Genomic DNA, 27,501 nt, shown 5'->3' with positions numbered 1-27,501 from the left:
AGAGATTTTAGAGCACTACATGCTTCCATCTGCTGAAAAGCTCTATGGAGATGACGATTTCATTTTCCAGCATGATCTGGCACCTGCCCACAGTGCCAAAACCACCAGTAACTGGTGCACTGACCATGGCATCACTGTCCTTGATTGGCTTGCTAATTCCCCTGACCTGAACCCCATCGAGAATTTGTGGGGTATAGTTAAGAAGAAGATGAAAGACACCAGACCTATAAATGGAAATGAGCTGAAGGCCGCTATCGAAGCATCCTGGGCATCAATAACACCTCAGCAATGCCACAGGCTGATTGCCTCCATGCCACGCCGGATTGATGCAGTAATCCGTGCAAAAGGATTCCCAACCAAGTACTGAGTGCATCAATGGACATTTTCAAATGTTTGATTTAGTTTTGCTGTTATAAAATTATTTTTTTTACTTGGTCTGAGGAAGTATTCTAATATTTTGAGATAGGATTTCTGAGTTTTTTTCAGCTGTAAGCCAAAATCAGCAATATTCAAATAATAAAAGGCTTGAAATAGTTCAGTTGATGTGTAATGTATCCAGAATGTATGACATTTTTGTTTTTTTAATTACATTACAGAAAATAAAGAACTTTATCACAATATTCTAATTTTCTGAGACAGTCCAGTATAACAGAACAACCATTTAAAATTAAGTTTATTATAAATCTACTTATAACATTCATTGCATGGATATGACATCGCTGTTTTCCATCTGCCATCACTATGTACCTGTATTTACTCATTTTCATTCATGCAATGCTTGCGTTGTGTCGTCTGCTACAAGCCACGTGAACTCCTCTTTCCCTGATGCTTTTAATGTACGTTTACGTTTTGTAGCGTCATACATTTTGTTAGCTTCTTTTGAATATTTCTTCTGGGGCTGAGGTTTTGGCTTGATTCCTAACCACTTATCCATTTTTATTGTGTTCTCTGTGCGTCAACTTTGAAAAATGATATGCAAATGTACGATCTTATAACGCTCCGGAAAGTCCGGAAGCACGAAGTTATTCGATGCAGGCTTCTGATTGTCTGCTGAGTATGCAAATTGCCAAACTAACCGAAATTCCAAAATTTCCAAAACGGACGAAGATTTCGAAATCGGAATAAAGCAAACGCCTGATTTTTTAAAAAAAATCTTTCGGGTTTTTTTCTTTTTTCTTGAAAAGTTGTCGGACACTCGGTCGAAGACATATTGTAAATTGTACGCCTGATATAAAAGATGCACGCCCCCGGCGTCCGGGCAGACGTTATTTCAGACACTGGAACGATTAATGCAGGAAGGAGAGGTTAAGTAAGAAAGTAAGAATGTTAGAAATAAATTAACTCATTTATGCATTTTACAAATATCTCTGCAATGATTAAGATGAGATCGTCCTGAATGTAGTAGCTGGAAGAAGGGACACTGTTACAAAGGGGGGTAGAAAAAAAGAAGAAAGAAGGACAGAGTGAGAGAGCAAAAATGAGAAAGACAGAAATAAAGAAAGAGAAAGAAAGAGAGAAAGTGGGAAAAAGAGAATCAACAGAGAAAATTAAGAGAAAGATTAAGGGCTATACAAATAAACAAACGTGACTTTATTCCCAAAAAAGTCTTGTGTCGGTCTCGGGGAATCGTATTGTATAAACTATTCTTGAAAAAAATGTATTAATAGGGAGAAAGAAAGAAGAAAGAAAAAAGAAACAAAAAGAAACAGAGAAAGAAACAGAGACAGACAGACAGGCAGACAGACAAGAGAAAAGGAGAAAGAAAGAAAAAAAACAGGAAAAAAGGAGGAAAGACAAAAAAAAGAAAAACCGAGAGACATAAAGATAAAGACAGAGAGAAACAATGAAATGACAGGTGTGATGGAATGGTGACAGGGGAAGGCAACCTAAATAAAACATTTATGTTGTTTAGAAAGTCTGAGGGAAAGAAGGCAGGTATAAGAGTAGGAATAGATTCAAATTAAGTAAATGGCTTAAGAAAATGAATGACACGTGAAAATGGGGGAAGTCGTAAGTAATTAAAAGATGAAAATTGAAGGATATAATATACAGGGTTGGGTAGGGTTACTTTAACTTGATTACTTTCAATTACTTTTGGATTACTCCAATACCAAATATGCTAATAAAAGACAAAAGAAACTAAATATGAATAAAATTACTACATTTTGTGCAGGCTTGGGGAGTAACGGAATACATGGAACGGCAAAAATGATGTTGGCAAGCTGTTTGGATTTATTTTCATTTTGTTTCTGTCACATTTTATGTTCGTTTTGCCGGAGATCAAATCCAGGAAAGAAAGCTTACCACGTGTTGTGAGTCATAATTTTATTCATATTTAGTTTATTTTGTCTTCTATTAACATATTTGGTATTGGAGTAATCCAAAAGTAATTGAAAGTAATCGAGTTAAAGTAACCCTACCCCACCCTGTTAATATACAATAATAAAATAATGAGCCATTTTTTAATTTTAGTTTGAAACACTGTCCAAGTTTTCTTACCCTGCTTTTAAATAATATGACAAAAAATACTCACCGTGCAACTGTAGTCATGATATCGCTTAGCAGTTAGCTAGCACTCTGACAATTGGTGTTTAAAAATGGGGGTGGATCTTCCCCGCTTGCTTCTGCTCCCTGCTGGTTATTTTGTGTTTAACAAGCAGCCGAGAGGAGCCAAAAGGAAGGAGGGCGGGTGGCCGAAGAGGAAATCCGTTTCAACTGGGCTGCGCCTTCTCCAACTCTCCTGGCTTCTATTGACACGCCATATCACGACGTGGGAATAGGACTTCTTCTTTTGACATCTTTTTTGGGGAGTGTAATCCTCCTTCCGTACCCCTCAGCCACTTTCTCTGCGCGGGGTCTGCTGCTTTTTCTATTGGAATGCTCCGACTCGGCTGCTAAACACTCCCGGCCTGAAAATGGCTTCGCTCGTCGGCAAAGTTGCGGGGAGACTTTTGGGAAGTCTCGGTGTTCGTTGCCCCGCATTGAAAGCGGCCTGCCCGGCGACGTTTCTTCACAAGGTAAATACGCGTTTGGTCTTCACTTAAGTGCCACAAAGATTTCTAGGTTTTAAAGACTCAGCTGTGGATTTGTTTTTTTATGTTATTTTGTATATGTGTTTTTTTGTCTACAAACGCTGCTCTTTAAAAAAAATAAAATAAAAAAAGGACCAGTGCACCGCTATTAAGCACATACCTGAACAAGTTTGGCAGCCTCGACTGAGTGTCGTCGCATAAAAAAAGAAGGAAAGAAAAAAAGTAAGAAAGATAAATAGAACAAAAAAGGAGAGGAACAAAATAAAGATAGAGAGAAATGATGAAATGACATGTGTGATGGAATGGAGACCGGGGAAGGCAAACAAATGGTAAATGGTCTGCATTTATATAGCGCTTTTCAAGTCAATGAAGACCTCCCAAAGCGCTTTACAATGTGCTTCACACTTTTCCCTTTTACACACTAACTAACCGATTGCAGCGTCAGCCATGCAAGGCAACTACCTACTATCAGGGGGCATTAGGGATTTAGTGTCTTGCCCAAGGACACTTCGACATATACAGTGGAACCTCGGTTCTCGACCATAATCTGTTCCAGAACCCTGTTCGTTCCAACACCCTGAATGTTTACCTTGAATGTTTAACGTAAACATGAAGCTAACCCGGGCTAATCATACGTTCACGTTATCGTAATCTTCAGTACGAAAGATTACGCCAACATGAACGTGTAAAAATAAAAAAATCAGGCTGTTTACAAGTCATTTAGCACCCGGGTCTCCACAACAAGTGGTGAGCGGTTCATTGGAAAGGGGGCTGCGTTCCAACACCCTGAATGTTGGGCTCCGTTCCAACACCCTGAATGTTTACCATGAATGTTTAACGTAAAAATGAAGCTAACCAAGGCTAATCGTACATTCGCGTTATCGTAATCTTCCGTACGAAAGATTACGCTAACATGAACGTGTAAAAATAAAAAAAAGGATAAAGAAAATAATTATGCATAGGATTTCGTACCTTTGTGGTGGTCAGCAGAAGGCGCAGGTGGGCGGTGGGGAGAGGATCAGACACTCGCACACCTCCTTCATATTTTGCTATTATTTCTTTCTTAAATGCAATAGTTGTACGTACTACTTTTCTTTTTTCACCTGTAGCAACTTTGCTGCTTGCACTGACTTTATTCGGAGGCATAATTAGGGGCCACTTCGTAGACCTATATTAAAAGTGAAAGCAAAACAAAGCACGTCCGCACGCGATAACAGTTGGTCACGAAAAGAGCGATCTACACCCGTACGCCGCTCAGCATCGCACCCTAACGTATGCACTCACGCATTACCGGCGTTCGAACTCCGATTTTTTTGACCGAACAGCGAAGCAAGAATTTCTCTATTTTTGGTCGGACTCCGATTTGTTCGAACTGAGAGGCGTTCAAAAACCGAGGTTCCACTGTAATACGGAGGAGCCGGGAATCGAACCTGCAACCTCTTGATACCAAGACGAGCGCTCTACCTCCTGAGCTAAGAAAATGAATGACTCATGAAAAGGGGGGGAAGTCGTAAGGAACTAAAAGGTGAAAATTGAATGATACAGACGCTCCCCTACTTACAAAGAACGGCAGATTCAAACATTTTTTCGGGATGTGGAAAAATATCCGGACATTGCTGTAAGTTGGATTTTTGTATCGTGTGCACCTTTTTCCGATACAGGACAGTACTGTAGTGCTTCTTTCCGCCTCTACCGGCGTGTGGCACTGTGAGAGGTCACCCAGCATTCACCCGAAAAAAGAAATCCGCTTCCTCTTCCTAGTTCATGTGTAAACATTCTATACTGTATCTCCAGCGCACTATGTACTTTGACATTTTTATTGTTTAATATCTCGTGCATCCATTCAATATAGTTGGTGTAAAGAAGAGGCAAGCCGTTTCTTTGAAACGAAAGTGGAATAAGAAAGCTTGATGCGGTTGAGAAAATGGTTTCGGCCACTCCCGAACACGGAGGAGGACCTCCTTGAAGTCTTCCAAAAGTAATTTAAACTCAACTTTATATATCTTTATAGAGCATATTCATCTCATCTCATTAGCTACACCGCTTATCCTCAGTAGGGTCGCGGGGGTGCTGGAGCCCATCCCAGTAATCATCGGGCAGTGGGCAGGGGACACCCTGAACTGGTTGCCAGCCAATCGCTGGGCACACAGGGACAGACAACTCGCTCGCTCATTCACACCTAGGGACAATTTGGACCGGCCAATCCACCTGAAATGCATGTCTTTGGAATGTGGGAGGAAACCGGAGTGCCCGGAGGAAACCCACGCAAGCACGGGGAGAACATACAAACTCCGTACAGTAATTCCGGTAGCTGGATTTGAACCCACAAAGGAGGTTCCCAAGACCTTAGAACTGTGCCGCACACGCGCTAACCACTGCGCCGCCGTGCTGCCCCTATAGAGAATATTATTTTATGAATTTTTTTTTTTTTTTTTTTTTTAGGACAAAACAATACAGTTTAATTATACAAGCCTTAAACATACTTATATAAACCTTAACCATACAAAATATTGCACTTGAGCAACTTACGAAAAAATTCAACTTACACACAATCGTCCGGAGCCTATCTCGTTCGTAAGTAGGGCAGCGTCTGTGTTAATATATGAGAATAAAATAGTGACTCTGTTTTTTTTTTGTTTTTTTTTTGGCCAAGTTTTCTTGCCTTGTTTTTGAGTGTAAGACATTTTTTTTGTTTTAACAATTGCTGCTCTTTAACAAGACAAAACAAAACAGGACTGATTTTATGCCTGAACAAGTTTGACAGCCTTGACTGAATGTCGCCTCTTAAGTGCTTAAAGTGAACATGTTTTAAATATTGTAATCATGAAACTACTAAAAATGTTGGATAAGATGTTTTTTTTCAGTCTGATGCACCAATCTTGAGTAGTCCTCGATACCAATAACGTATACTGACAAAGTAACACCTCTAGTACCTAAAATTCCATTCCTCTTACATGTTTCCCCAAAGAATTACCTCCAAACCCCAGCAAAATATTGTCCCTTTAAGCAGTGGTTCCCAAATTATGGCCCGGGGGCTGCATCGGGCCTGACTACAGATTTCATTTGGCCTGCGGGGCGATCCTGAGAAAAGCGTATGAAAAAATGACCTGCCGTTTTTAATGTCCATTGATGTCGCCAAAGCATGCAATAAAACTCTTTTGAAGTAGCCCTACTGTATTGTTTTCAAATGTAAAGGTATTATTTAAATATTAGATAGATAGATAGATAGATACTTTGTTCATCCCCGAAGGGAAATTACTCAATTAAAGTTTTTATTTGTAAATTAATATAATTATATGTGTAGAGACGCTGCCCTACTTACGAAAGAGATCGGTCTTAAGTGGAATTTGTTCGTAGTTTGCTTCAGTGCTATTTTTTTTTGTATGTTTAAGGTTTATAAAAGTATCTTTAAGGCTTGTATATGCTCTATAAAGTTAAACTCAACTTTTGGAAGATGCGCTTCAAGAGGTCTTCCTCCATGGTAAAAAGTGGCTGAAAAAAAACCTTCCGACCATTTTCTCAACCGCATCAATCTTTCTTATTCCGCTTACATTTCAATAGAAACGGCTCGCCTATTCTTTACACCTTACACCAACCATATTGAATGGATGCACTAGATATTAAACAATAAAAATGTCAAAGTTCTTAAGGCGCTGGAGATACAGTATAGAAAGTTTAAATACGAACTAGGAAGAGGAAGCGGATTTTTTTTATCTTCCGGGTGGATGCTGGGTGATCTCTCACAGCGCCACACGTCGGTAGTGGCGGAAAGAAGCACTACAGTACTATCTTGGACTCGGAAAAAAGGTGCACACGATACAAAATCTAACTTACAGCAATGTCCGGATATTTTCCGACATCCCGAAAAAAATGATCGCATCTACCGTTTTTCATAGGTCGAATGGTAGGGGAGCGTTTGTATTTTGTGTGTTTCAAAACCAATTGGATAAAATGGACCTTTTTTAACAAATATACAATGAAACAAAAACCCGTGCAGGTAAATGCAAACGAGAAATGCATTCACTTATATTATTTATTTTCTTCATGTTTTGCCAAGGTATCAGATTTAAGGCTTTCTATCAGCATATACAACAAAAAAATTACATCAGCTTTTTTTTTTTCTTCTGCCCGGCCTCTGTGCAAATTGTTTCGAACCAAAGCAACCCACAACTCAAAAGGTTTGCTGACCCCTGCCTTAAAGGGAAAGTGTGTATTATTCAGTGCGTTCTAGTGGTAAAACAATCTTCATTAACAAAAGAATCAAACATTTTATAAAAGTTAGCAAAAGTATATGAACTATCATGTAAACTTAAGCATACTTTCAAATGTTTGTAGGTCGAGAAATTTTTAATTTCACATAACAAGAACTTCACCCAGAGGGAGCTGAGATAATTATCAGACAGCTTGCTACTGCGGATACGTGAAAACCAAAAATCTCACGAAAGGCCTGGCCAAAATATGAGAAGAAAAACGATGTGGTTTGATCACTTTGAGTCTCCGTAATTCGTATTCTTCCTTGTGCTTTTTTTATCACTTGTTTTTTAGTTGCACTAACAATATAGTGACATGTATTGGTCTAATTATGCATATTGTTCCCTAAACATTGCATATATTTAATGAAAATGTCCCGTTCCTGATTGTCACATGAGCATGGTATCGGCTGCCATTGTAGCTATTGATATGTCAAAAAAAGCTGTAAACAGCGCCAATACTCTTCCATGCCTGTTTATTACGCTTTCATTGTCAGACACAACTATCATAAATGCGTAAAAGTATCAGGCAATCCATGATTCATGTTTACGCGCAAGTGCACACAATCATTGATTTGACTATTAGAAAGAGATGTCAAACATTTACAACTCTTTCGTAATGTCTAAAAAACCAACCAAAGTAAAAGTTGCTCTTTTATGGGGGGAACTTAGCGATAGGGTTTCTTCTTCCAAGGGTGACGTGACAGGAAAATAATTCTCAAGCACTGGGTTGAATGCACATGATTTGTTTTTGCAATTTTTTTGTATTTTTGGAGTAAGTGGCTGACCTTGACTATTTTTCAGTTTTGAAAGGACTTTGCATGGGTTAAGGAGTCTAGTGTGAGTGAAAGTTCTTTACTTCAAGTGCATAAAGTGCACACAAGCACTCATCACACACATCAAGTAAAGGGATTTATTTTTTGTTTCGTAGTGTGCGGTTTTCAGAGCATGAGGTTTGCTGTGTGATCTATTTATTCTTATCACATCTACAGGAGTTCAATATTACAAGAAGCAAATAAATATCTTTCATATGTAGCATTATTACATAACTTTTTCTTCATCTGTTCAAGGACAGCAACACAATAAATTATTCAAGTCCATTACTACATTCTGCAGGGCTTTAAGTAGTGTAAACACGTCCATCTGACTGATCATTACGGTGAGCACGGCCTTTGCACAGCGGTGCTCATTCAATTAATTCCGAGTTCGAGCCCTGGTCTTGGAAGACCAACCGCAATTAAGCGCTAACGTGTGATCTTAGGTTGTAATGATTGTTCGGTTTGGCTGATGTTTCTTTCTGACGCTGCATTGCTACGACAGCTTGTTCAGCTCCAAGTGCTGCTGAATATATTCTTCACCCAAGAAGGGGGGAAGGGCGCCACTCCCCCCAAGACCCACCCAACAGTCTCTGATTTATCGATCAGCTGTTAAAATGCCATCTTTAACTTTCGGTTGGATCATCCGTTACCATTAGCCCTGAGAAGGACGGATGAATATTATTTATCATCGGTAATGGGCCCCCGGTTGATGGTGCCGCAAAGAAGAGGAGTGTGTGTTCTTTCAGGGTTCACGCTCGGCTTTCAAATTGATTAAGACGAGCCGGTGCATTTGTTCCGGGACACTAGAAGCGACCTCTGGTTGACTTAGAATTGTGAACATTTTCCCCCCAAGGAAGATAACGTCAGTCTTGGGTTACTCTTGGGCCCCGACAAATCTTTTACTGTTCAGACAATGTGTTAAAGTAGGCATGTCAAACATGTGTGCCGGATCCGGCCCGTTGGATGGCTTAATCCGGCCTTCCATCAATGTCAAAAATAGGAATCAAATTAAAGCATGTCACTATAATTACTCACCCAAAACCAAAACTTGCACAGAAAACGCACTTTTCTTTTATCATTGAAAATCGCATCAAAATTCCAATGCTGGTCTTAAAAATCGCAATTGTTTTTTAATCTAAAATTGTATAGCTCTAGTATCATTACAGACGCTCGACTTACAAAAAACGGTAGATACGAACATTTTTTTGGGATGTCGAAAAATATCCGGACATTGCTGTAAGTTAGATTTTGTTTCGTGTGCACCTTTTTCAGAGTACAGGACAGTACTGTAGTGCTTCTTTCCGCCACTACCGGAGTGTGGCGCTGTGAGAGGTTACTCAGCATCCTCCCCAAAGAAGAAATCCGCTTCTTCTTCCTATACTGTATCTCCAGCGCGATAAGAACTTTGTTTAATATCTCGGCATCCATTCAATATGGTTGGTGTAAAGTGTAGAGAAGAGGAGAGACATTTCTTTTGAAATGAAAGTGGAATAGGAAAGCTTGCTGCGGTTGAGAAAATGGTTGGATCGCTTTTTTCCGGCCACTTTCTACCACGGAGGAGGAAGTCGCCTAACCCCTAAAGCTCATCTTCCAAAAGTAACTTAAACTTAACTTTATTGAGCATATTATTTTATGAGCATATTTTATTTCATTTTCATTTTTTATTATCTCATGCATCCATTCAATATGGTTAGTGTAAAGAGGAGGCGAGATGTTTCATATGAAATGAAAGTGGAATAAAAAAGCTTGATGCTGTTGAGAAAATGGTTGGATCATTTTTTTCGGCCACTATTTACCCCGGGGTGAAAATCGCCTATCTTTTGAGGCTCATCTTCCAAAAGTAAGTTAAACTTAATTGTATTTATCTTTTTAGAGCATATTATTTTATCATTTTTTTATCCAAAACAATACAGGTTTTGTATACAAGCCTTAAACAGACTTATATAAACCTTAAACATACAAAATATAGCACTGAAGCGACTTGCAAACAAAATCAACAATCTAATTTGTAAGTTGGGCAGCGTCCGTACCAATTTCTTGAATTGATATGGTTTCAAGGGATGTATTTGATTTTATTTATTTCGATTCACACCAATTTAATATTCTAGTAGTATACTCATATGAATGGAAAATTCATTCTTTTATATGAAAGAAAAGATAAAATAAAACTATTGTTGTTAATTCCTTTTTTAGATGGAGTAACTGGTCAAACAATGCAGTTTTATACAGTTTAGGGCGACTTTTATAATCTCAATTCAATGAATTCTGATTTGTTTCTGTGATGAGTAAGAAAATAGCAAAATACACAAATGTTTATTGGAAGGAATGGACACAGAAATGATAGATTCATTGTTTTTTGAGTTTATATAGGATTACTTTAACAGGGTTAAAAATCAACATTGATTTTTATTATTTTTGTCCATACCTAGTAACACCTACAACTTGAGGGTTTCTAAGCTATAGGCAAACATTTCTACAGGATCTAGTCTCCAAAAATATGAAATTTGCAAACACTGAACCAGACCTATGCAGAGATTCACATGTCTATAAATCGCAGAAATCGTATCTACCCAGAAAACGTCTGAGTTGCAGTCAACTGTTTAACCACTACCCTCGAACTTCTATCAATAAACGGTATTTTATAGAGAAATCTCTACTAGGACATGCATCGACGGGGCTGTTAATCTAAAGTGCTGCATCATAGTTTTCATATCCCATTTAGGATTGTTGGGATTTACCTTCACACCCGGTTTTCTTGCCATTATGTTTCATTAAGTTGATTTTTTTTCATTGCTAAAGTGGTTATAACCTTTGTTGGCAGTAGTAAAACAAGCTTAACACTCCATTGATTTTCTAAGGCAGGAGTCATTTTCCTCCTAAAACGATACAAGCATATAATAACAATCCTGTTTTCACTACGGTGTTCTCAGAAAAGAGGACCGAAAAAGTACAGACGCATGGACAGAAAAGTACTTTTTAAGCTTTAATTCATATTGAAAGAAATATACAAATTGATAGATGGAAAATGAGTCCAATAGGCTGATAATGAGCAATGAATTTTAGTACTTTTGATGTGAAAGGCGTATTTCGTTTTGCATACAAATGCTGAAAGACACTTATGTAAAAATGTAGTTTGATTAGTTGTAATAAGGCAGATCCAAAATATTTTTGTTAGGAATACGTGAAGGCTCAAGAGGCTGTACTCGAGATTTCAAACTATCCATTTATATGAATTAAAATAAATAGTGGTGTCACAATTTTTGGAAGACTGCACATAGAATTAACCTCGAAACAGTTGAATCACCCCAAAAATTACCCAAATTAGGTCAACAGAGGACCCATCCAATACCTAATTTAATTTGGCCAAAAACTGTATTGTCTAAAAATTTGCCGTTTAACAAGGTTGTAAAAAGATTTATTTATTTTTATTTATTTTAGATATTAGACTACATAAAAAAAAATTGTCAGTGTCCTTTGTACTTTTAAAAAATCTCATTTTGTAATAGACCTCTAAATTGTGTTACCTGTTTACAACATTTAGTCTTAGCAAAACAACTCACAAATTTGGACCAAGTAACAGGTCGATTAATATTTGACCAAATTAAATGGAAGGAGACCAAGAGGAAGGCCACGATTGACGTGGATGGATGGGGTTATGAATGCACTGCAGAAAAGAGGTCTAAATCTAGTGGAAGCTCGAGCTCTTGTTGGTAATATAAATGAGTGGAGAGGTGTTGTTAAAGGATAGTGGGATGTTTGGACGCGTTCTAAGTGATGGGCAGGGCACCCTTATGATGCGGCAGGGGTAAACCAGTGAAAGCTGTTAGGCCCTGCTGTTGAACAGAAGAGTGTGTTGTGTCACCCTGACCCAAATGACATGGCTACTTTCTTGTTTCCCGTTTCATCTGGAGGGACGAAAGCATGACTAACTTAGGTGCCAAGGTGCTAAATTTGTTTGGGTGTTTGGGTTGGCCATGGTCCAAAACATTTAGTCTTTTTTCATTTTCTTTGTTTTTGTTTGTGTTTGTCTTGCTGTTGGTCACCCCTCTCAAGGGGATATGACCAGGGTAGATAGATATTTTATGGTAGTGGTCGGCAACGTTTTATTTACCACGGACTGGTTTAATATCTAACTATATTCTTGTGGCCTGGCCCAATAATAACATTAGTAAGAATATCTATAATACTAATAATAATCCCAAGTCCATTGTGTAATCACTAGACCACTAGGGATCTATGTGACACAGGAAAAGGCATTTGATTAGATCTAATCATTCAACTATTTTTACTTATTGTACCACATTCTTTTCCATAATGCTCAATTACAACATGGCACTGTGTTTAAAAGTAGTGTGATCAGATAAAATGCAATGCGTTTTACTTTATCATCTACAATCCCAGTAGCCTAGTGGTTACAATTTGGCGCTCTCACTGCCGTGATCCGGGTTCCAATACCGTTGCATCCTATGCTGAGCAAATGAGGTCTGCGATATTTATCGATTGATCATTGATCAATTACGGTATATACTACCGTAAAACCTCGCTCTAAGATGAATCCAAACATTGAGATTTCTCTGGGTTAAAACAAATGCGTGTATTCTCGAATACATAGGGTATAAGGCAAATTATTTTTTCTTTGTGTGCGGCTCGGTATCGGTCCGAGGCCCGGTGGTTACCAACCACTATTTTATAGGTTGTTTTTGTCCTCATTATAGTTTATATTTTTCATATCCTTGACCAAAAAATGCTGGTTTTGGGGAAAATACACCCACACGTACATCTCTGAGAGAAAAAAAACGTTGAAGCATTGCACGTTGGTAAGCTGAATCATGATTGGCTAAGTTTATCCAACAGCAAGTGGACCAAAATGCTGCCTCAAGGGAAAAATAAGTGACTTTTGCTGTGAAATTTATAGTTTGTAAAGGACATTTTGTGGGAGGCCTCAGGTAGACCGTGACAATTGTGACCAGGCTTCTCATTGAAATAGTAATAGACATGAGTTTATTTGATGCCATCATAATAATGTGCAAGTGCATTTCTTAGTCTACTTTATAGGTTCTTATTCATGTTCTGTTTCTTAGCTGCGTTTCTCCTCTAAACTTGCTCGGATCAACGCTTCACTGCTTCCACTTTATCACAATGACAGCTGGGAATAATTGAATTTTCTTCCATAGTGCTTGTCTAGTGTTTTTTTCCCCCCCCAAGCCTTCTGGGGCCCAATGTAGTGTTTTTCAACCCCCTTCCTGCAACGTTCACCTGCCATTTAAATGAATGATCACTTGCTGTATCCATAAGGCAGCATAGCTCAACGCTTCTTATTACTACAACTGGACTGTGACAGGATTCGGTAAGCGGTTAAGCTCTCGGGCAGGAGAGGCCCACTTTGTTTAGTGCAACTAGAAAGCATTTTCTCATTTTGTGCCCTTGACTGCATCCTATAAATGGGAGAATGCATGACTCTAGTGGTGAGAAGGCTACTGTTTAAAGCTGTCAAATGGATCTAATGATATCCATTCATACATTATCTACACCGCTTATCCTCAGTAGGGTCGCGGGGGTGCTGGATCCCATCCTAGCTATCTTCAGGCAGTGGGCAGGAGACACTCTGAACTGGTTGCCAGCCAGTCGCAGGGCACACAGAGACGGACAACTCACTCACTCATTCACACCTAGGGACAATTTGAAGGTTAATTAACCTTACAAGCATAATGTTTGATTTGGGGAAGGAATCGGAGTGCCCGGAGGAAACCCACGCAAGCACGGGGAGAACATGCAAACTCCACACAGGAGGGTTCGATCTCATGACCTCAGAACTGTGCCGCACACTGCGCTACAAAGACAAAAATACAGAACTCCTGGGAAATGCATTGAATTACACTGGGTTTTTTTATATACAGAATCAAAGATTATGCATTATAAAGGATGTCTATATGTCCAAAATATGTGTGTAGCAATGTTTTGTCTATAGTATGTGGTTGGTCCCCAAATGCAGTTACATGAAAATCACAGCACAATGCCTCCAAAGGTTCCTGAGACAGTGGAATTCTTAGCCTAGTTTTTACACATTTTAGAGCAGAGAAGCTTCGCTCACATGCAACCTGAGTAGAGGAAAGTGTCAACAGGAACTTCCAGTGTATGTCAGACCAATGTCATGTTGGGTATCTGTGAGGACGTTCCCGCTCACCTGCTTTTTTCTTCTTTTCTATTTCTTTTTTTTCACAAGATTTTTTCTTTTTTCCAGGTTTTCCCTTTTACTTATTTGTTCGCTTGTCCTTTTTCTCATTTCCTCGTATTCTTTTGATTCATTTAGCCTTTTACTTTTTTTATCTTCCTATATTGTTATTTCTTATTTGTTCTCTATGCCTTAATTTTTTTTCCTTCCGTTTTCTTTTTTAATTGTTGTTAATAATGTTTTATATATTTTAGCTTAATTGTTCCCCAAAAGTAATTTTGTGCATAATATGACATAATAATTTTCAAAATATGGATACAGGTAACAAACACATTCTACAAAGACTTTTGGAAGCCGAAAGAGACAACTCTATTTAGTGAGCCGAGTAGAAAGAGCCGCTTCTCGAAAAAGAGACAGAATTTCCATCACTCCCAGCTTATTTGAATGACAGGAACTACTTTTTGAAGGCAGTTAACTGCTAAATTCTGCAAGCACGTAGAACAACACCTAACCGGGAACACACAGATGACAGGCAAAAAGTGCAAGATGAGTGAAGTGATAACAGTCCTCCTTTTAACGCATTTATTTTTCTTTTCCTGCCTTTATCGGTTCTAACTAGCCCATTTCCGTACCTGACTCGTATCATTCTTGCTGTTCTGTGTTAATTTTACCACTACAGGAAAGAGTAGTGGTGGGCCGAACCAACTTCAAACTTGGGAGGCAGGAATTCCCCCAGATTGTAAATCGCCTCATCTGAATGTGGCCAAGTAGCTTATTACAGAATGATAGCACGAGTAAGTTTAAATTGTGTCTGATACATATTTACATTATTTTTCTAATCCAGCCAGCCCAAACTCAACCTTAACATGAGCCGGCCCTTCGGGAAATTTCACGTTTTTCCCGATTAAGCTCTCTGACATTGCCCTGGAGTGCCATGTCCAATCTCATTGCAAACGTTGATATCAATACCGTAAAGACAATTGTATTATATTCTCAAAATAAATGTCCAAATCCCAATGAAGTTCTTAATCCAAAACCCATCAGTCTTTAGTCCAAGTCGATGCATACTGAGTGACTGCTGCTCCTGAATAATAGAGCAGCCATTAGAGAAATCAGAATCCAGTCAGTGAAACGTGTTACATTTTGTCAGCCTGGTGAATGTCAGTTCGCCTTCTTAGACTTTTCGACTGTGGGCTGCCTCTATGGCTCAGCTTTTAATTTACTATTGATTGAATGCTTTGCTTGCTGGAGGACAAAAGATGATCGGGACACCAGAGGATTTGTGTTATTGGGGCGGCGGGGACGCTCACATCATGAAGATGTCACTCGAACAGAAGGGCAGAATTCATCGTGACACCGAGATAAACAAAGTCTTTGATTAAAAACCTGACTTGAGGGTAAAATTATAGTTAGGTTATGGAGAACAAATAGGTAGGACTGTCCTGATAGCATTCCCATTTGTGATCCAATAATATTGCAGACTTTAGTATTTTTTTTTAAATGTTCTAGTTTCTAGTTTGAGTAGATTTTGGTTAACATTATGGTATGGGGTGGGGGCGCGCTTATTTTAGCCGACTCCAACCGCTCCCGTCCATCCTGGTCCCAATTTTTAAGCAATAAGTGTGATAATAAAAATTACTAATGCAATTGGGCTAGCATAGATTTAAGCTTTGTTTTTGCTGTGTTAAATTAAATAAACATCTTAAAAATTAATCCATACTGGAAAAAATAGCGAGTGCAGAAAAATGTTTGCAGCTGTTGGCCTTGGGCACAGTAGACATACAGTGATGATAAGTATTTGAACACCCTGCTATTTTGCTATTTCTCCCACTTAGAAATCATGGAGGGGTCTGACATTTTCATCGTAGGTGCATGTCCACTGTGAGAGAGATAAACTAAAAAGAAAAATCCAGAAATCACAATGCATGATTTATTTAACGATTTATTTGTGTAATACAGATACAAATTTATTTGAACACTTGTGTATCATCTAGAATTCTAACCCTGAAAGACCTGTTATTCCGCCCATTAGGAGTCCACCTGCACTTCATGTATCATCCTGAATCAGATGCACCTGTTTGAGGCATAAAGATAATTGTCCACCCCGTACAATCAGTAAGACTTGAACTTGTAACATGGCGAAAACCAAAGAGCTGTCTAAAGACACTAAAGACACCAGAGAAAAAAATTGTACACCTCCACAAGGCTGGAAAGGGCGACGAAGCAATTTACCAAGCAGCTTGGTGAAAAAAGATCACTGTTGGAGCAATCATTAAATGGAAGATGCTAAACATGACGGTCAATCTTAATGTGAGTGGAGCCCCATCCAAGATATTACGTCGTGGGGTCTCAATGATTCTAAGAAAGATGAGGAATCAGCCCGGAACTACTCGACAGGAGTTGGTCAATGACAAGAAAAGAGCTGGGACCACCGTTTCCAAAGTTACTGTAGGTAATACACTAAGACGTCATGGTGTCAAACCATGCATGGCACGATAGGTTCCCCTGCTTAAACCAGCACATGGCAAGGCCTGTCTTAAGTTTGCATATGACCATTTGGATGATTTGGAGGAGTCATGGGAGAAGGTTTTGCGGTCAGATGAGACCAAAATAGAACTATTTGGTCATAATTCCACTAAGTGTCTTTGGAGGATGAAGGATGAAGAGTACATTCCGAAGAACACCATGCCTACTCTGAAGCATGGGGGTGGTAGCATCATTCTTTTAGGTATTTTTCTGCACATGGGACAGGATGAGTGCACTGCATGTAAGAGAGGATAACTGGTGCCGTGTATTGTGAGATTTTAGGGAACAACCTACTTCCCTCAGTCAGAGCATTGAAGATGGGTCGTGGCTGGGTCTTGTTATTTTTTGGTCTAAGTGAAGTGAAAGATTAGTCATTTTATTTAGTCAATTTATTTACTGTTAAAGATTTTAGAGAGCTATTAAAGTTTTATTTGAATTTCTAACAAATATTATTTGTTTCCTTTTGCGTTAAACATCTCTCATGCACATTTTTAAGCTTTTTACAGAAAAAGAACATCGGCTCCAAATATTGGGCATTGGCAAACTCTTAATACTAATAATCTGTATCGGCCCTGAAAACCAATATCGTCAATCCTTATTGCGCACCCATGGATTAAACCATGATCTGCCTATAGCTCATTTATGTATGTGCATTGTATTTATACAACTCAAAACAAATGGCCTGGAGCTCAAAGTATTTTGGCAATCTGATCATTCCCACTCCTACCTGAATTGACAATAATCTAATCCAATTAAGATGCGGGATCCCATTTTCTACGTGTGCATGCACGGCTGTGCTTGCTAATTCTCAACCGCCACACTCACGCTGACTGCCAAGGAAAGCAGACGCCCCCCCGCAGATGCGTGAACACTCCGTTTATTGCGATACAAATATGAAACGTGAGACAAAAACTCGAGTTGGCAGAAAGCTTCACTTTTAATGAGCAGGATTTGTACTCTGAGGCTGTTTTGGATCCTTAATATCATTAGGCTGTGAAGTAGAATTCAGTGTGCACATTTTTTTTTAGGAGGAAAAATCTGTGTCATCACAATTTCCAGCTTTTGTTTACATTAACAATTTGCCAGTTGAAAGTGTTAACAGGAGAGCTTTTAGTAATGATGGATTCTCTTGTTTTTGCAGGTGCCTCAATTTAGGATTTGTCAAGCAGTGTTGTGTAGCACTGGCCCACGCCCTGCAGGTGATTGTGCTTACTGCATGAAAATTCTACCACCACCATTTACAACAGACATGTCAAATATATGGGCCAGAGGCCGGATCTGGTTTTAGGGCTATTGAATCCAGCCTGCCATAAATGTCTGTTGCAAAAAGGAAGCCTTCTCAAGTTATGATGTTTTTCTAATAAATGCAATCCAAACGCTTCTTTCCACCGGTAGAGTACAGTAAAGGTGTAAAAGAGCTGACGTCCAGTCTGGTTTCATGTTAAAGACAATACTGTGCAGTATTTTCATAGCTTCTGTAGGCCCAACCTAGTAGTTTGATGTGATGTTATTGCACGTTGACTGCAAAAACATTCGTTTTGTATTCTTTATTTATTTCAAAGCGGTATAAACATTGATGCAATCATAGCTCCCACTTGAATGTGTTTGCACCTTTACTCCATCAATTATCTGCACCGCTTATCCTCAGTAGGGTTGCGAGGGTGCTGGAGCCCATTCCAGCCATTTCCGGGCAGTGGGCAGGGGACACCCTCAACTGGTTGCCAGCCAGTTGCAGGGCACACAGAGACCGACATCTCACTCATTCACACCCAGGGACAATTTGGACCAGCTAATTCACCTGACATGCATGTTCTTGGAATGTGGGAGGAAGCCGGAGGGCCCGGAGGAAACCCAAGCAAGCACGGGGAGAACATGCTAACTCCACACAGGAAGGTTCGATCTCATGACCTCAGAACTGTGCTGCACACGCGCTAACCATTGCACATTTACTCAACTGTTAAAATAAAATGGAAATAAACACATGCAATGCCAAACATGAAAATCACTTGTTTTCGTTTCGATGGATCAGATATTTATAAAATACAAATATTTAAGTTTTGAAAAAATGGAAAAATAGTGCCCAAAACCAAATTTTCTATGATATAAAACAATAATTAGAAAATATCCAAAAATACATATATGCTAGACACTTGTAAATATGTGTTCTACCATTTTACCCTAAGATATTACATTCATACAAAGAAATATATCAAAAGTGTAAACCTGCTTTTTAAAATATTGTCCACATTACATTTTTAAACATTTCATCATTAATATTTCTCCTTTTATTTATTTTCCGATTGTTTGCTGTATATCTGCAGCACTTTCTGTTCCCTTGAAAATTTTTAACTATGGTTTTACTGTTTCATGCCAAATTTGTTTGTAATGATGCAATGTTCAATAAAATAATGATTTAAAAATCAAATGTAAGATAATCAGTTTTTATTAAAAAAAAAGTCTTGAGTCACTCTTTGCTAGAGCAGACTTGTACCAAAACCATCTTGGGCCGGGTTTACACTGCAGGAAAATCTGTTTTTTTTGCACGGACTCTACCTGTATTCGATTCCAAAGATAGTCTGAACTGAATGTATCTGAAATTTTCACACCAGACCCAGGCCACGTTCATATGTAATTGTAAATCCGATACATGTCTGAGCTTTTGAAATGCGACTTCTTTGTGAACGGTCGAGGCGCATTCATGCAAGTCATCGATAGGCGAGCGACGTCACTATTTTGCATTCAACGAGACGGAAGGAAGCATAGAAATCAACAACCATGGCGGACAAAAACATGGAGAGCATTCAATGGAAGGAAAAGAGGTTTAGAGAGGAAAGAGGTATGGCAATAACTTTCAAATTGCTAGATATGCTACGTCATTCGCATCCATGAGTACTTCCGTAAACATCGAGCGCATTGCGTGTGACTTCTCGTCCTCTTCTGCGCAGGCGGGACACAAATCACGTACAAGTCGCATTTAGTCGGAAATGTTAACTATTTAACAAAAACATGAGATTTCACCAGATAATTTTAATTGGGCCTTGAGCTATGCAGTGTGAATCTAGCCTTAATTGCCTTGATTTAACATGCTAAGTGGCTCATAAATAGCACAACACAATTATTATATGATTAAATCAGATGCCAACAATTATAACAATCGTTTTTATCCATTCGTTGTTACTGCCTTACTTTTTACCCCATTGTTTTATGAATAAATGTGGTGTGCTTAGAAATTATCCATTATAATCTGTGATTATAATTTGTAGAGTAGGCCATGGATAGCTGAATGATAAACATAACACTGAAAAACTGTGGTAAGCTTAAAAAATTGCAATTTTATATTCTTTTACTGATCCAGCCTGCCTTAGAACGGAAAGTCTGGATCCGACCCTAGAGCGAAACTGAATTCGACTTGCCGGATTTGAATGTTCAATGATTAATAGATCTGTTCGTGTTGTAAGGTCAATGTTACTCAAATGCGACACTTTGGCACAAAATTTTGCAGACTCGTTTCTGACGGTGACTTTTATCTCAGCAGAGGTGTCACTCAAGTACAAGCACGGCCGCCTTGCTCTGGAGGTGCCGCTGACTTGCAGGAGCGAGACATGCCTCTTCTTTCTGCAGCCCATGCTGATGACGGTGGGCAACCTGGTCAGCGAGCTGCAGAGGGAGGACCCCGGCGCCACCGCCACGGTGCTCTCCAAAGGTACCTGTTACATTCGAACCCCCAACCCTGTCTGTGCTTTTTCCTGGCATGTCGTCGGACAGGTTGTGGAGAATGTAGGAGGTGTAATACCTCAAAGCCAAGCAACAAACGGATGTTTTAGTTCTTGGTAATACATGTATTACAATCACTTTGATATTTGGGTTTATTTTAGATTAGAAGAAAGGTATGCCCTAGACTGGGGTTCGGCGACAGGATCTGCGGCTCTTTGGCACGCCCTAGTGTAGGGGTTGTGAACCTTTTTGACACACAGAGCCATCAGAGAAAAATATTGTTTGAGAGAGAGAACCATACCATAAATTTTCAGACAAAATTCGGCAAGACCACCAAACCCGTTCTCCAGACAAAATCCAAATTTTCAGCACATTTAGTTCACTGTGTGACGTTAATAGGGTCTATGGTCTGTATTTATATAGCTCTTTAAGTCAATGAAGACCTCCCAAAGCGATTTACAATGTGCTTCACACACACTTGCATACCGATAACAGCGTCAGCCATGCAAGGCCACTACTTGCTTATCGGGGGCATAAGGGATTCAGTGTCTTGCCCAAGGACACTTCGACATATAACACGGAGGATCTGGGAATCGAACCTGCGACCTGCTGAACCCAGGGCCTTTGTCCCATAATAACATACCACAGTTTAAAACGGGCTCTTTCTTAGTTACTGAAGATCGGTAAGGCTCATCTTGACTTTCCCTTTTTTTCTTAAATAATGGTTTCAAGACATAGTGGAGGCGGAGTTACTTAGTAAAAAGGTCACAAAACGAAAAGTTTATGGATAGATTTCCTTTCAATGCAGTGAGCGTGTGTGAGAGAGGGGAGTGTCCTTTATGTATACAGAGATCTGGCCACCCCTACACCCCCCCACCCCCCACTCTTTTTCTGTAGGTTTTTGTCAAAGTGTTTGAACAGTGAACATACATTATTTAATGAGCTTCCACATAAAGGATTCTTAGCAACGTACTGCCAAAACGGTATTGTTGTTGCGAACCGTGACTGAACTTAAGTCAGAACTGTGCCCTTTATAAACTGGACCGAACATCTGTTGTTATCAGTGTTTCTTTGGCTATGCACAGACCAAAACTTTGAGCATGTTGAAAGCCACAGTGGAACTTTATAAGAGTAGCATCTTATCTTTGAGCCATATGTACTCATGAAAAGAGCCATATCTGGCTCACAAGCCGTAGCTTCCTGGCCCCTGCCATAGTGGCTTCCTGGAGCTTTTTCGAAAAAATGTTTTTAATGGAAAATGATATGGTTTCTGTACAACAAACATAACAGTCAATTTCCAATCAATCAATGTTTATATATTAGATAATATATATATTACACACAGTATGCGTTGCCTTTATTATAAGGCATATATAAAGTTGTTGTTTTTTTTACACTGTGGTGACCAGTTGGGGTGCCCCTGTGTGCATGTGTATATATATATATATATATATATATATATATATATATCACCAGGCAGCACGGCGGCGCAGTGGTTAGCGCTTGTGCGGCTCAGTTCATGTCATGGGAACCTGTCGTGGGTTCAAATCCAGCTCCAGACTTCCTGTGCGGAGTTTGTATGTTCTCCCCGTGCTTGCGTGGGTTTCCTCCGGGCACTCTGGTTTCCTCCCACGTTCCAAAAACATGCATTTCAGGTGAATTGGCCAGTCCAAATTGTCCCTAGGTGTGAATGAGTGAATGAGTTGTCTGTCCCTGTGTGCCCTGCGATTGGCTGGCAACAAGTTCAGGGTGTCCCCTGCCCACTGCCCGGAGATGGCTGGGATGGGCTCCAGCAAATCCGCGAGCCTAATATGGATAAGCGGTACGGCTGATGAGATGAGATGAGATATCTCACCAGTGCCGGGTCATTGTGAGTTTCAAGTAAAATGATTTTTTTAGATGTTGACAGTTCATTTAACCGCATTCCTAATATTTAACCATAGTTGTCACAAGTTATTTTAGAAATGCATATCAAAGTGGTTGTCCTTTGCGTTTATTAGTAACAAATAGTAGCTTTTAGTTTGAAAAAGGCCCCTGCACTACACAGCCACATCTAATAGTCAAATACTACATACATTTGAAATGAAATCCAAAATTCTTCACTTTAGTAGCTTTGTCTTCAATATAATATAATCCATATATCATACTCTCTGCCGAACCTGCGTTTGGCCATAATCAATATGCGTAAACAAACGTTACTGGTCATTTTATGTGGTGTGAAATAGCGGGTGTCATATGGCCTTAGGGTTGGGCGCCGGCCCTGGGACTGGGAGGTCACAGGTTCGAAACTTGGTCAAGTCATACATAAGACTTGCAACATTGGTACTCATTGCCTCCCTGCTTGGCGCTCTGCAATTAGGGGTTTGATTGGGGTTTGTTTACCTAATGACTGGTAAAAATGAGGAAAAAAGAAAAAAGACGAAAAAAAATAAATAGCGGGTGTCAACTCGCAACTTTGCTGGGCATTATCGCCATCTAATGTTAAGGAGTGTCATTGACCCTCTGTTGTTTTTTAGCTTTATTTTGCCAAGAAAGGGCCCGGCCAGAACAGGTCTGCAACCCACTTTTGGGTCCAGACCCAGCAGTTGAGAAACCCTGGCCTAGACATAATTTTACTCATGTGGCTCTAAAGGGCTACTTGAAAACACCACCTGGGGATCCCTCCTTTAGCAGCTGGTTCTAAACATGTCGCTCAGACAATCCCCAACCAAATGTTTTTGCGATAGGAATGCAACACAGACATGTTTCCATAGAAACCAGTCAGCAATGGAATGCAACTCACGACGCCTGGAAAGATAAACAGTTTATGGGGTCTTGCCTTCCCCTGTGGGCACTTTGCATCTATTTACCGATTACATTGTGTTTTCTGTTTGGGACAGATGGCAAGCGTGTAGCATACAACACGCTAATAGAAGCCCTTCTGATAGACGAGCACTTCAAGCTGGTCATCAACAACACCGTTTACAATGTCCATGCGCCTGAAAAAGGTAAAGACATGTACACTATCGACATTGTAAACGTTTAGTACAACTACAACCCGGTGCCCACATACGGTGCATCAGACTTTTAAACATGCTCATTAAACAATATTAAAAAAGTACAACACATTTAGAGTGCATATTATCAATGTTAGTTCTTTAAATTGGACCATATAACTTTGCTTTAATTCTGTATGTTTCAAAAACAATTTGATGAAATAGGTCCATAAATATATAAAACGTATATATATATTTTTTTAACATACTAGAAAAACAGGATATATGTGCCCCAAGGTAGTGTCAAATTTTTAACACAATGTGGCCCGTGACTCAAAGTTTGCCCACCTTTAGTTTAAAACTTAACTTATTTTAGTTAAAAACCTTAACTCTCAAAACAGTTTTTTGAAAGTGTACTTTTAAGCTAATTGTGTAGTTGTCAGGGTTGGGTAGGGTTACTTTAACTGGATTACTTTCAATTACTTTTGGATTACTCCAATACCAAATATGCTAATAAAAGACAAGACACTAAATAGGAATAAAATTATGACTCACAACACGTGGTAAGCTTTCTCTCCTGGCTTTGATCTCCGATAAAACTAACATAAAATGCGACAGAAACAAAATGAAAATAACTCCAAACAGCTTGCCAACATCATTTTTGCCGTACCATGTATTCTGTTACTAAATTTTGTGCAGTCTTGGGGAGTAAGTTTATTCATATTTAGTTTTTGTCTTTTATTCGCATATTTGGTATTGGAGTAATCCAAAAGTAATTGAAAGTAATCCAGTTAAAGTAACCCTACCCAACCCTGGTAGTTGTAGCCTAAAAGGTGTGCACTTGTAGCATCAAATACATTTGTTACTGTAGAAGTAATAATTAAAAATTATTTTAAATAAATCTCATAAAGAAAATATACTCGTAAAAAATGTGTCTATGTGAAAAAAGTGTTGAAGCAAAATCATTAATGTGTACTTGAGGGCGTTAAAACTCACCACTAGGTGACACTATTTTTCGTGTTTTTTTTAAGGACCTTTGGCTTTTCAAGCATCTATGGTGCAATATGCATTGGTGGAAAGCGCCGATTTGTACAGTGCTGAAGATAAAATATAGTTTTGCACCTATGTCACTCTAAATGTGCCTCTATACCTGTCGCGTTATTTAAATGCTTCTGTTATCGCTTTTGTGTAGTCCAAGAAATGTCATTTGTGACATTAGCTCCAACATTCGCCATCCCTTTTGGTTTCTCTTCAGTGTGCAAGTCCAGCGAGCACGCCGTGCAGCTTGACGACATGAAGCACGTGGTGCACCTTCTGCACGCTGCACTACACTTGCCCGATCATCAACTGATTCAAGAGCGCCATCTCCTGGAGAGACTGGACAGCCTCAAACAGGAATTGTCGCCCTTGGAGAAGGTGCGCGGTAATATTTGACAGGCAATGAAAGGAAATTAAGAACATTATGGTTTAGTAGGTCCTTTAAATGCACAGTACTGTGTATTTTTATCCTCTGAAGAATGAGTAGTATTCCTGCAGATTATTGAATAATTAAGAGTAACGAATGTATTCAAGGTCGTGTATAACGCGCACCCCAATTTTTTTTTAATGAAAAGTCAGTATTTATTTTTTTAACTTAATCAGTACAAACTTTGCAGATAGATTCAACAGTGATTGAACCTGGGTCGCTGCCGTGAGTGTGCCTAATTCTAACCACTGTGTTACCAGTGGTGCAGATGACATGAAAAGTGATATTTTCTCACGATCATACTACTTGTAGACATGGCATCAGAAACGAACGCTTATTTGTTGTGCATTTTACATGTTACAGTCCCAATAAATGATATTCTATTTCGCTCTCCATAAGCATTGTAATTGACATGTTTATTGTCCTTGTAACATGTGAAATCCAAGTCAAGTCATGTTTATTTGCAAAGCCTTTAATCACAAAGTGTCTCAAAGGGCTGCACAGACCGTAGATTATTGCCAACCACAGGCTATTATCACACATAAAATATAGGTTATTCGTATGCTATAGAATAGAAGTGTGTTTCAAGCCTAGATTTAAATAGTTCCCCTGAGGTTGCAGATCGAATATCAGGGGGAAGACAGCACCGGGGCCCGAATGGAGAACATTCTCGAACCTGCGAATTTCTTCTTGGCTTTTGGGATCACTAGTAGACCAGCATTTTCAGAGCGAAGGCTCCGGTCCACAATGCAATTAAAATTCTAATCTGGTAACTTGGCTGAAAATAGAGCGCTAAAGTTATAAAATCTAATTGTTTTTCGACTGTTGTCTATAACTGTTTTCCATCCTTTTGTGGAGCCAAGGCACATTTTTTAAAGAAAAATTGAGGCTAACCTTCCATTGAAAGTTTTTTAAAAATCATTCCTGGAACCAGATTATGTGCTTTTATTTAAAGCTAAGATGATCATGCTGTCTGAATTGACAGTAGGCCTACCACGATTTTCTTATATGTGGTCACAGTGGCTCAGGAGTCAATAGGGGTAACTCATTTTGGTATGTTTTTGCTGATTTTTCATTTTATATTTTTTTCTTATTTAGAAAAATTACTTGCACTTAAACTGAGCATGACTATGTCAGTGGAATTTTTTTTTTCCTGTGTTGTTTCTTCTTTTAAAAAAATATATTCTAGATTATTACTCTGATAAATATTGTTATCGCAGTAACAGCTTCATCGAACAAAATAATTAATAAGATGATTAGTATACAGAATTTAAAAGAAAAACATAACATGCCACACCTACAAAGAATGTTGGTTACCTGGCTGATCACTAAAAGAAAACAACAATTGATACAAAGATAAGATTAGTCAATTTCTTGCGGCACACTGGTTGAAAAACACCGATTTTTATCTTTGGTGATCCAGTGGTAAGGATTCAGCGCTCTTACCGCCGTGATACTGGTTTGCTTTCCGTGGCGTCCAATGTTTTGTGATAATTTTTGACTTATCAATCGGTAAAACACGTACCAAAACAATTTTTTGGGGGGGGCGGACTCAAAACAAATGCTCGTTGTACACTAATAAAATACAGTACATACATGCATGGTAAATAATATGTAGGAAAAAAATGACGCCGTTGTTAAAACTACCCACTTGTCTTTCTCTCTATTTTAAATGTCAGATGAAGGCGCAGCTCTCTCAAACGGCCGAATTACAAACGTCCAGGGCAGTTTGGACGGGCTTGGCACTTTTGTCCGTGCAGGGCGGCGCCCTCGCCTGGCTCACATGGTGGGTGTACTCGTGGGACGTCATGGAGCCAGTCACCTACTTCGTCACATATGCCACGAGCATGGGGGCCTTCGCATACTACGTTCTCACAAAAGAGGCAAGGAAGCTAAAATATGTCCCATGTGAGCAATACTAATATCATTAGCCTTCACATTTTGTTTTCCCTCCAGGATTATATTTATCCCGTTGCTAAAGACAGACAGTTCCTGCATTACTTTTACAAGGGGGCGAGTAAGAAGAAGTTCAATGTAGAAAAGTACAATGGACTGAAAGATGAGTTGGCTAAGGTATGTTGCTACATGCCTAAAACAAGATAGAACGTCATCTGGACATCATTCTGCATTCATATTTCCTTTTATCTAAGTAAACTAATTATATATAAATCATTTCGGGTTTTTTTTTTTAAGGTGGAGGATGACCTGAAACGCTTGCGTAATCCAACAAAGCTTCAACTCCCCATCGAACAGATCCAGCCCAAGCCATAAAAAGAACAAAAAAATACATTTGGGATTTATTTTCATAATGCTGTATTTTTAATTGGAAATATTGACAGTTTTCTTTGGAAAGGCAAATACAAAAACTGGAATATTGAAATAAAACGTATTTGCTGAATCATTTCTCTCAGCTGTATTCAGACAAGGAGTATAAAGTTGGAATGTGTGCTTTTCTTTTATCCTGAGTAGTGTGCTTTTGGAAAAGTAGCAGAATATTATTCAATACCACACTCCCACCCATTCTCGCTGAGGTACAGTCATTGTTAATG

At 39.1% G+C, this 27,501-nt stretch overlaps 1 protein-coding gene across 2 annotated transcripts; it reads left to right on the top strand.

Annotated features, from left to right (window-relative positions):
* The first annotated feature begins 2,622 nt into the window (after window positions 1-2,622).
* On the top strand, window positions 2,623-27,350 carry LOC148360981 (calcium uniporter regulatory subunit MCUb, mitochondrial-like). 2 transcript variants are annotated; one of them, XM_088341847.1, is made up of 8 exons: window positions 2,623-3,017; window positions 17,940-17,997; window positions 20,331-20,501; window positions 23,392-23,499; window positions 24,743-24,903; window positions 26,632-26,835; window positions 26,909-27,025; window positions 27,146-27,350. In XM_088341847.1, exons 1-8 carry the CDS (start codon window positions 2,916-2,918, stop codon window positions 27,221-27,223), a joined length of 999 nt encoding a protein of 332 aa, XP_088197973.1. In that variant the 5' UTR covers window positions 2,623-2,915; the 3' UTR covers window positions 27,224-27,350. The 2 variants fall into 2 exon arrangements, with proteins under 2 accessions (XP_088197973.1, XP_088197975.1); XM_088341849.1 differs by having other exon boundaries at window positions 2,624-3,017; window positions 20,334-20,501.
* The last annotated feature ends 151 nt before the right edge of the window (window positions 27,351-27,501 follow it).

Source organism: Urocampus carinirostris, chromosome 8 (genome assembly GCF_059441175.1).
Source record: "Urocampus carinirostris isolate Australia breed hairy pipefish chromosome 8, RoL_Ucar_1.0, whole genome shotgun sequence".
In the NCBI taxonomy this organism is placed as follows: Eukaryota; Metazoa; Chordata; class Actinopteri; order Syngnathiformes; family Syngnathidae; genus Urocampus; species Urocampus carinirostris.
The sequence above is the reverse complement of the archived record's forward strand: the minus strand, read 5'-3'. Positions and strand labels throughout refer to the sequence as shown.

Coding starts and splice junctions, on each gene's coding strand:
- LOC148360981 (XM_088341847.1), top strand. CDS start 2,916: ATGGCTTCGCTCGTCGGCAAAGTTGCGGGGAGACTTTTGGGAAGTCTC. Junction 20,502..23,391: donor CGCCACGGTGCTCTCCAAAG/GTACCTGTTACA, acceptor TGTTTGGGACAG/ATGGCAAGCGTGTAGCATAC. Junction 26,836..26,908: donor ACTACGTTCTCACAAAAGAG/GCAAGGAAGCTA, acceptor TTTTCCCTCCAG/GATTATATTTATCCCGTTGC.